This window comes from Strongylocentrotus purpuratus, unplaced genomic scaffold, assembly GCF_000002235.5.
Source record: "Strongylocentrotus purpuratus isolate Spur 01 unplaced genomic scaffold, Spur_5.0 spur5_contig_836, whole genome shotgun sequence".
Lineage (NCBI taxonomy): Eukaryota > Metazoa > Echinodermata > Echinoidea > Camarodonta > Strongylocentrotidae > Strongylocentrotus > Strongylocentrotus purpuratus.
In genome coordinates, this window is record NW_022145542.1 from 1,367,511 (window position 1) to 1,377,621 (window position 10,111).

The 10,111-nt window shown below is 36.1% G+C and overlaps 1 protein-coding gene across 1 annotated transcript; it reads right to left on the reverse strand.

The window, feature by feature from the left end:
• Positions 1 to 3,384: 3,384 nt before the first annotated feature.
• On the reverse strand, positions 3,385 to 9,855 carry LOC115924083 (succinate dehydrogenase assembly factor 3, mitochondrial-like). The gene is made up of 3 exons (XM_030985815.1): positions 9,706 to 9,855; positions 4,655 to 4,855; positions 3,385 to 3,704 (listed from the first exon to the last, which is right to left on the reverse strand). The coding sequence occupies exons 2-3, from the start codon at positions 4,826 to 4,828 to the stop codon at positions 3,519 to 3,521; spliced, it is 360 nt and encodes a 119-aa protein (XP_030841675.1). The 5' UTR covers positions 4,829 to 4,855; positions 9,706 to 9,855; the 3' UTR covers positions 3,385 to 3,518.
• Between the last annotated feature and the right edge of the window lie 256 nt (positions 9,856 to 10,111).

The following is a 10,111-nucleotide window of genomic DNA, read 5'->3' on the forward strand; positions in this document are numbered from 1 at the left end:
CGTTAGCAGTGTCCTCATATTCAAATTATGCAAGGAAACCCGTTTACTTGCTAGACTTCACTGTCAGACACTATTGAGTGACTGACTGGTTTTTTTTTTCTTTGGTAATAACATACATGAAAAGAGTTGTAAAGGGTACATGAGCATTTGTCTACATCAATAAACCACTTCTTGTGATGGCCAAGACTAAACTGATTGAATCTTTGCGCAGCATAAAACGTATGACCATTCGGTACAATCGTCTTAAAATCAAGACTATTACTTTTGGGCTCTATAGCCCTAAAGTCGATTTGACAACTAATAGTCGTTATTTTCCCACTTGAAGACATTTTCAAGCCCCACCTTTTTTTAGGGAACTTCTAAATTAGTATTATCTTTCAAATGCAGTTGGAATTTAACTTTTTCATTTTTTTGGCCTGCAAATGGGACATGGTACCTTTAAGTATGGTAAACAACTCTGAATACAAATAAATTTCTTTTTCTGTAGAAAAGTATAACACTAGAACTTGGTCAAAAGTGAAGTAAAATACATGGATTACTTTCCTCCATGTTTACTTATTTTTCAGGTCTCTAATTAGTTTTCCATCCTGTTACCATAAGAGAATGAGTTTGAAATGTTGGGATGCATAGGGCAAATAGAGGAAGTTTTTTTAATGTAACTTTCCCCAGTTTCAATGGTACATGCATCTTATGTTTATTTTTTATATTTTTGTTAAATCTTTAATTTTTGATGAAACACATGTAGAAGAAATGATATACTGGTAGGTTTGCTTCATTCTTGGGTGAAAAAGGCCTGCCTCATCCCTGGATAAAAAATTAATGAACTAGAATTTTTCTTCTTCTTCTAAACTTGTCCTTTTGACCTAGGATAAGGCGTTTTTGTGTCTCAGCCCGTCTCCTCTGTTTGTGATCATGTCAGACATAACCTTGTGAATTTTAAGAAATTGTAAAGCTGTATATAACTTAGACATAATAAAGTTAATCTCAATGCATTTGTTATTATTATTTGTTTTATTTATTTAACCACAGTTAAAACACCTGCCATCAGCTATAAGGCTGTCATAAAGTCTATTAAAATCATTCACACAATATACAAAAAAAAAAAATTATAATACAAATTAAAATAATAATACAGATGTGTAAATGACTCTTAATAGCAATAACACTTAGTATTATAATTTTTAAACATCAGAAATTATGAATAAAACGAAACATCAGAGGTAGATTGAGTGAGAGAGATGAGAAGAGAGAGAGAGAGAGAGAGAAAGAAAGACAATAACGATTAGAAAGTTGGGAGGAAAATACCATTGATCGCCTTTATAAAGTATGAAAGCCAAGTTTCTTTTTTTGTGTGAACTGGGGTAAGCCCTTCTCATTCATCCATAATAATTCACTCAATTTGGTATAGATGAAAAATTATATATGATTTTGGAGACTACAAGATAAAGAGTATTATCAACCAAAACCAATCCTGCATGTGCAGGTGACTAATTTACACAATCTTTCACCACAACATACTAGTATCATTATGTAACTGCATCTCCAATATGCCTTTGCCTCAGTTTACTTCACAACTTTAATTATTCTTGGTATATAACAATGTTACAAATTTTGACAGACGACTTGTCTCCCTACAGTGACACATACTAGTTACAGTTCTAAGTTCTAAGTTCAAGGGTAAAAAAACTCTTAAAATAGTAATTGATTTGGCCATAACACGGTCAAAAACCATTCAATCTATGTTATAGACTTGTTGACCTTTGACCTTCTTTAACTCAAAATCTAATCAGGGGTGATGGGGACTAGTGAGCACTAAAAAATATATAAAAAAATCAGGATTTTTTTTTTTTTTTTCAAATTAGGAATTTATCAGGCCTGTCTAATCCAGTGTATATTTGTCTCACTATGGTGATGCACACTAAGTTCATGGCTCAAATTGTTCATGAGACATTGCAATAAAAGGGCTAAAACCCTGAGATTTCATTGAAATTCACCTCTATTACCTTTGATATTTCATCTTTTTAAATCTTCCCAAAAATCTGAACAGATTGTTTTCATTTGGCGATACATATTTGCACCAAGTTGAAGTTCATACCTGGAGTAGTTCTTGACGAGTCAAGATAAATTATATTTCACCCTGTAATTTCAAAAATTGACCTCTATGACATTTTATCTTTTACCCTTTTACCCAAAATCTGATCGGACTGTCTCCCTATGGTGATACATACATGTACTCAACCCAAGTTTGAAGTTCATACCTCAAGTGGTACTTGAAAAATCGCATTGAGGCTAAAACCTATAATTTCAGAAATTGACCTCTATGATCTTTGACCTACTAACTCCAAAGTCTAATCAGATCGTCTTCCTATGGTGATACATACTATCATCAAGTTTGTAGTTCATAACTTGAGTGATTTATGACATATTGTGGTAATGAGAAAGCGGATAGACATACAGGCTGACAAACACAAAACGTTAAGCCTCTGGCACCACCTTCAGTGGGTGGAAGCATGAAATTGTTAGTTGTTAGTTGTTGTTAGTTGGAAAAAATAAAAGATTTCCAGCTTTAAATCTTTTCATTTTGAGATGAGAATTCAAGCTGAATATTATGTGGCTTATAATAGTGCGATACAAGTTCCTATTTCAAACTGGCATGGTAGATTGGTAGTAAAAGTACATCTAGTTGAATTGTATTTGAGAGGGCAATCAAACTCTGACAATAAGTTAAATTTGGGTAAAAACAATAATGATTAAAAAAAAAAAGTGAACTTCCTTCAAAATGGTGTGAAAATTTCAATCAAAATGCTGCAAACATACGGCATGTGAAAACGATGTACACAAGTCACAATGTTCTTAATCTTTATCAGAATCCTATGCCCTGAGGAATGTCCACCTGGATGTGATATATTCAAAGATGCAGTTCTTCATGTCACTTTGCATAGTCATCCATTAAATCATGTCCTTTCCTGCTTGTAAACTCCTGGGCAATTCCACGGTAACGGAAGGACACTCAGACAAGATTTTTGAACTTCAGGTTCATACTAAAAGAAATGTTTTATTAGTATGTATTAAACTATGGGGAACAAAATGTGTTTCAGTCAAGTGGAAAGCTTCATCAACTTCACAAAGTTTGGATAAACACTAATTAACTGGAAAAACCATGTCCATTTTTATGTCCTTCCGTTACCGAGATAATTAATATGCACATTCTTAAACTACTTAACTATAATGACAATTTTTTGGGGGAGAATTAAAGGCACTTATATAGGTATTATATCTGTAATGTTTCACATCTTATACTAATCAAACAGTTCTTTTAGTATGAACCTGAAGTTCAAAAATCTTGTCTGAGTGTCCTTCCGTTACCGTGGAATTGCCCTCCTTTATTTGCAAGAATACCATTCTGTAAAATCTTCAAGTCTCTATGCAGAATCATCCACTGATTCCAATACAGTCTCGCCTGGACAGTTGCAAAAAAACAGAAATTCATGTTCCTAGGAAGAAACATCATTGTACTGTCATGAGTCTTCTTTCTGCATAAACTGGGAAGGTTTTTTAGTTTCTTGATAGAGTTCATAGAGCTGTCCGACCTGGATGTCGTTTAGTTCTTCTAATTGGTTTCCATCAAGGTGCAAACCAACCCGTTTGACCTCACCCTCAGATTTCACACCTTCTGTTTGAGCCGATAACATTGCTGCATACCCCTGGAAATTGGATCAATAAAAAAAAAATGATTTTACATGGATATCACTATAGTTCCATGCGATGGTTAACCTACACACATGTATGAATGCAATGGTCGCATATGTGTAATGAGATTTTACTTACCCGGTAGGTTATTATTCTGGAATAATAAACTGGAGCATACTTCTACACTGATTTGTTTATTGACAGGCCAAGTAATGTCACATTTGGTTTCTGATGACAATCATTTTAAATGGGGCTCTTCCTCCCAATTGTTAAATGTTTTTGCACTTCATGCTGGTATCCTATAGTCCCACATATAAATAAGTGACAGACTTAGTGCAGGCTTTCTTAAAATATAATCTCTTTAAGTTGAATTTCATCAGTTCCATAAATTACTATTCTTTAATCTTCATCTCATCTTCAGCTTATACTTTTCTGTCATACATTTGTAAACAAATACCTTCAAAAGCTGTATATCAGAGTGTTCAACTTTTAGTTCTTCATAATTACCCCATCATAATGTAAGCACTCTGCCTGTACATTTTGTAGTTGTAGGAATACATGAACCGATACATGTATTTTTCTTTCGTTTCTACTTATGGTATACTGTTATTTTCATGTCAATTATGCACAACTGACCATTACAGTGTACAATGTATGTTGTGACACATGATTTCTTTTAAAAACATTTTGATATGAATTGTATTGAATTGAATATTCTTTAAAAAGTATTTTTTTTAAATGCCTTACATGAGGATAACCTTATAGTAATTTCTGAAGATTTTTTTGTGATGCATGATGGTTTTTTTTTTTTTCTTCACATGAATACCATTTTGAATTGAATTGAATGGAATGTTCTTTAAAAATCAACCTTATTATTTAGTACTTTCTATCGAATCAAAACACATTTTCTAACAAAGATGTTGTCTCCATTAACTTAAGTTGAACTCTTTTGATCATATCTTACCTGCCATTCGCTCATGAAGTTCTGGACCTCTTCTGATTTAACATTCTTGTGCCTTCTGAATTCTGCTTTCACATATTCATCTCCCAGAGCCTTCATCTCTAGGGGAAGACGTCGATGCAGCAGGAGAATCTGTCTATATAGCGTCCTCACAGCTGACACATGCGATACTGCCATACTGACTTCACACGTAAACCATATGTTCTATCATAAACAAACAAAACAAATTTGTACAGGTGAAAACAAGGAGAAATATTCAAGTCACAGTGCACAAAATACATCTATACTATAGTCTTTACTCTGTACATAAGGTAGTCACATGACTATCTTCCCTATCTGAAACCATTTACTGCAACATTAAACAAATATTAAAATAATTTTCATGTTTTTAAAAGACAATACATGTATGGTGGTGTGACCATACTTCTCGCGTGACCCAATTTTTTAGTTGCACGCCGCGCACGCCGATCTGACATCAAATTTTTAGATCGCAATATCTCTGGAATCCTTTTGACGATAAATTTCTAGTTGAACCAATTTGTAGTAAATTCAAATTCAAATTCAAATTTATTCATGTTTCCAACAAAACATTACAAATCAATTATAAGCATTTAAAACAAATTTAAGAAATACATGTTGGAAACAGAGGGGTCCACTAAAAAGCAATGCTTGTACAAGTGTGAACACCTCAAATGAAACTTAGGAATAATGAGTAATTAAATTAACTAATATGTAACTACAAAAGGAACTATAAAATAGGGGAAAGAAAAGGGGAATGCCAACAGAGACGAGAAAGGGACAAGACAATACTTTACACGACAAAGATAGAAGAACACGGTCATAATACAAAGAGTAGACAATGACAAAAAGAAGTGAGAGATCGAGGGTACAGAAAATAATACTAAAAGATGAGCTGCATGTGGGGTTGTGGGGTTGAGAAGAAGATAAGGAAAGAGAAAGGAAAAAGAAATGCGCGTTAGAAAGGAAATAAGCATGAGAAGGAACAATATAATATATCAAATTACATCTTGGTATTAAATCATAGATCAAATTCTCTAACATTTTCAAAATCTCTGCGAACTTGGTCACCCCTCCATACAAACATGACTCTGGGGATCCGGGTTAACTCGGACCCAGCTGCAAAAAAGATCCTTTTTGTCATTTTAACCCAACTTTAACCCTAAACCTGCAAAAACTGACTGTTATTGCTGCTGGTCCGAGTTAGCCAAATCCGACTTTGTTACTAGATAGATACAAAACTGACCTGCAGTGCAAAGCAAGCACCAACTTCTAAAACTAATCTACCTTTACTACTTAGTATTTAGGCATTACTAAACGTAACCTACATACAGTACTAAAACAAAAGTTACCCAAGATTCTGGAAGAATGCTGTGTTCTCAATCTCAGCAGTGCAGTCAGGCTAATACTTTACTAATAATAGACTACTTATAATAGATTAACTTGACTTACCCCATGCCATGAAAAGACAATAACATTCTTATTTTTGTGTAACTCAAACATTTTAAAATTTAAATACAAGTCAAGCGAAAACGATCAACTCCTTGATCCTCCGGCCTCCTCTCTATCTCAATAGGCCTTATCGCAAATAGCCTCACGCAAGGGACAATGGGATTGAAAAGGGAGCAAGAACGTCTGATTGTGACGATGCGAAACGCTAGCAGCCGACGCGCCCTGTGTATAGTACACACGTAAGTACTATACTACGTACATCGAACGTTGGCTTATTCTACTTAGTTTCAGCTCCTATACCGATCAAACATCTCGTGATATTTTGTCTTGCAAACTCACTGATTACATTGATTCTACATGATGGGTGGTGCAGACAGATGTGCTGTCTATGGATGCAACAATAACCGAAGATATCCAGAAAGATAAGAATGATTTTGATGTTTTACTTTCGAGTTTTGTGATGACAAAGTGGGAGGCACTGCATGCCTCTAAATCTAATCGAAACAGTGTTACGAGCGAGTGGCGAAGGGAATCGTGTCGGGACAGCTATGGCGTTGTTGCCAACAACAGGCGCTAAAGCTGACCTTGCCTTTCTTAATGCTTTTCATCTACCTGGTTTAATTCATTTGATTGTCCCTGCGATTTTCAATACATTTAAATCAATCATCAAAATTTTTGTCTAGAATTCGGAATGGGGGAAGTTTTCAGCAAAAATTAGTTGAACGAAATGAGAAAATAAGTTCAATTGACAATTTTAAATCGTAAACATGATTCAGATGATTCTTGATCTAATTTGTGTCTTCTTTTTCTTCTCCCCACAGATATGTTGTGAAGAACCATGTTAACAACTAAGGTTTCACAAGTGCACAGATCCTCGGAACTATAGGCCTACGTCCAGTGGACCAGGCGTGTTTTTTCTTCAATCCTATAATATTTTTATCATAGCGAAGACATCCAAATACATGCAATTGCACCTAAATATTTTGTGTGTCTTTTTATTTAGATTTGAGATTTGCAGAAATGGAAAAAGAATAAGTCATTTACACAAGGGCGAAAGTCTGAAGAATGCGAAAGAAGAGCTGGCAAAATATAAAAGAATAAAAGAAACAAATGCTACATTACAAGCAGTATATGTATGAGATGGAGGATAAAAATGTGAAAGAGAATGTGATTAAATATTCAGAGATAAAAAGTTGAGTAATCGATGATCATTAAAATACCCAGCTAGCAATGTTGTAGCCAAAGTGGATGAGGTGGGGGGGGGGGGGGGGGGGGGGGGGGGGGGTGGCTGGGGCATTCCCATAAATTTTCTTGGCAATATATCTCTTCCTCCTCACTTATATACTTTTCTCAACAAGTACATCTCTTCAGTACTCTTCTCAACATGCACATCTCTTCACTCCTCTATACTTTTCTCAAAAAGTACATCTTTTCCTCCTCTCTTTCCGACACTTTTTCTCACCAATTACGTCTCTAATTCACTCCTCTATAGTAGCTCAACACTTACATCTCTTCCCTCTTTATATTCATTACTAAACAAGTAGTATATCTGAATCATTTTTTTTAATCGTCGCGCATTGTAATAGCTTTATTAAATGTTGGAATCGCTATTAACCCTTACAAAAAAGTACAATTGAGTAATCAAGATATTTTCTCTCATTTTATCTCTTCCATAAATTACAAAACTGTCCATACACAGTAGAAATGAATAGATACAAGGCCATGAAAGATAGTTGTCTTATATTGAACATTTACTTTATTTCTCATACGTATACATTATAAAAAGCAATCAGTATCATGTAAACAAATTTACAGATCATAAAAACTAAGGACATGTATTTGCTTCATACAAGATAACAAACTTCCAATTCATTTTCGGAAATGGAGATTTAAATTATGAATATTGTTGATTTCTTGGACTACCCATCTTCCATCATCAAGTATCAACTTTTCCTGCTGACACTTTAAAATCTCCTCAGTGCTCAGCTTTCTCATCAATCAAGCTTTTCTGTCCAATAGGCTTTTTCAGCAAGTTCAGCGTGCTTTTCACCATTGACTGGTACGCGCCTATCCCTCAAAAACTTCTTGAGTTCAGTGGCTGAAAACTGTAAAAACCTACAAGCTCCATCTGCCGTAATTGCAGTGTATTACCACAAAACAAAGATTAGTTCTTTAGCTCATGAAACTGCGGCTGAAAGAGCAGTAAATTTGATTAAAAACAGCTTCGACTTCGAGTAGTACTATACAAAACGTGTACCGTTGTATGACTTCACGAAAGCGGAGATCGTGTTTGCTCCCTTTTCTATCCCAGAGGCCTTTGCGCGAAGGGCACCACCCAGCGACAAAGGCTATTTGTGATAAGGCCTATACGCATTAGCATTGACTCTCTATGCTTTGCTGGAGTGCTCTATCTCTGCCCTAGGCTATAGCTACACACAGCGCATCGCCATCGCGGCTGCACTGGCACTGCACTGTCTAGACCGAAAGCTTCAGTCTCTATAATTGTCGGTTGTTCCACTGAGACTACGTCTGGCTCCACTAGACCTCCGGTTATGGAGACTGAACGACTGCCTATGCCAGCCTGTGTTTGAACTTATTCCGCTAGATTTTAGCCGCTAGGCCCCTCCCACAAACTTGCCACGGCCGTATTGTTATGCCCCCAAAATCCCCCAAAATGTCATTTTACCTCGTTCATTTCCAATTTTAAATTAGGCCTAGGCTATATACATCGGTTCCACTTACTAACTTGATTGATATAATCCGTTTAATGGTCCCTTTTAAGGAAATTATCGGTCAAAATCGACATCCATGTTGAAAATCTTGCAAGCCGTTCGCTGCCGTCAATCTCAAACCCTTCTAGTCTACGCCGAAGGCAAAATGATTATGAAGGAAAAACTGTGATAACGCCATTACGAACGTGTAGATGGCGCACAGTTTTTCCTTCATAATCATTTTGCCTTCGGCGTAGACTAGAAGGGATGAGATTGACGGCAGCGAACGGCTTGCAAGATTTTCAACATGGATGTCGATTTTGACCGATAATTTCCTTAAAAGGGACCATTAAACGGATTATATCAATCAAGTTAGTAAGTGGAACCGATGTATTATAGCCTAGGCCTAATTTAAAATTGGAAATGAACGAGGTAAAATGACATTTTGGGGGATTTTGGGGGCATAACAATACGGCCGTGGCAAGTTTGTGGGAGGGGCCTAGCGGCTAAAATCTAGCGGAATAAGTTCAACACAGGCTGGCATAGGCAGTCGTTCTGTCTCTATAACCGGAGGTCTAGTGGAGCCAGACGTAGTCTCAGTGGAACAACCGACGATTATAGAGACTGAAGCTTTCGGTCTATGACTCTCTATGCTTTGCTGGAGTGCTCTATCTCTGCCCTAGGCTATAGCTACACACAGCGCATCGCCATCGCGGCTGCACTGGCACTGCACTGTCGCGCATCACGGGCAGCTTCGCTTCGCCTGATTTCTAGAAAATTAAAGTTATCAGTAACACCAACACTAACATTAACAGTAACACTACATAGACTAATTAACATACACAAACACAAAACAATAAGCAAATTATTTACCTCTTTCGGATCAGATAGTGAGATATTAGAGATAGTAAGCGTCAGTGTCTTCCCACTCGTGAGATATAGTGTAGATTTAGTTAAAATTACCACTGGCACTTCTCTGCCTACCGCTACCACTACCAGATTATTATGTAATGCGCCAGCAGCCTAATCGACGTACGTAAGAACCTCCCAAATATCGTCCACCATAAGAGTCGACCAAGTAGGGTCTTCGGTACCTATGACCAAAACGTAGATTTGTTGAGGAAGTGACACTGACAACCATTTTTCTTAGATTTATAGTCGAATCAAATTAATTTTATTGAAATAGAATCCACAATATTAGAATATAATCAATACATAAATGTAGAATCGAAACATGTTACAACCTGTGGAATAATTTGCCCATTAATATAAGAAAAGA

What these genes read in the sequence shown, in the direction of transcription:
- LOC115924083 (XM_030985815.1), bottom strand. Translation starts at nt 4,828, where the DNA reads ATGGCAGTATCGCATGTGTCAGCTGTGAGGACGCTATATAGACAGATT. An exon ending in ACTTCATGAGCGAATGGCAG is followed by an intron (nt 3,705 to 4,654) that starts GTAAGATATGAT and finishes TCCAATTTCCAG; the next exon opens with GGGTATGCAGCAATGTTATC.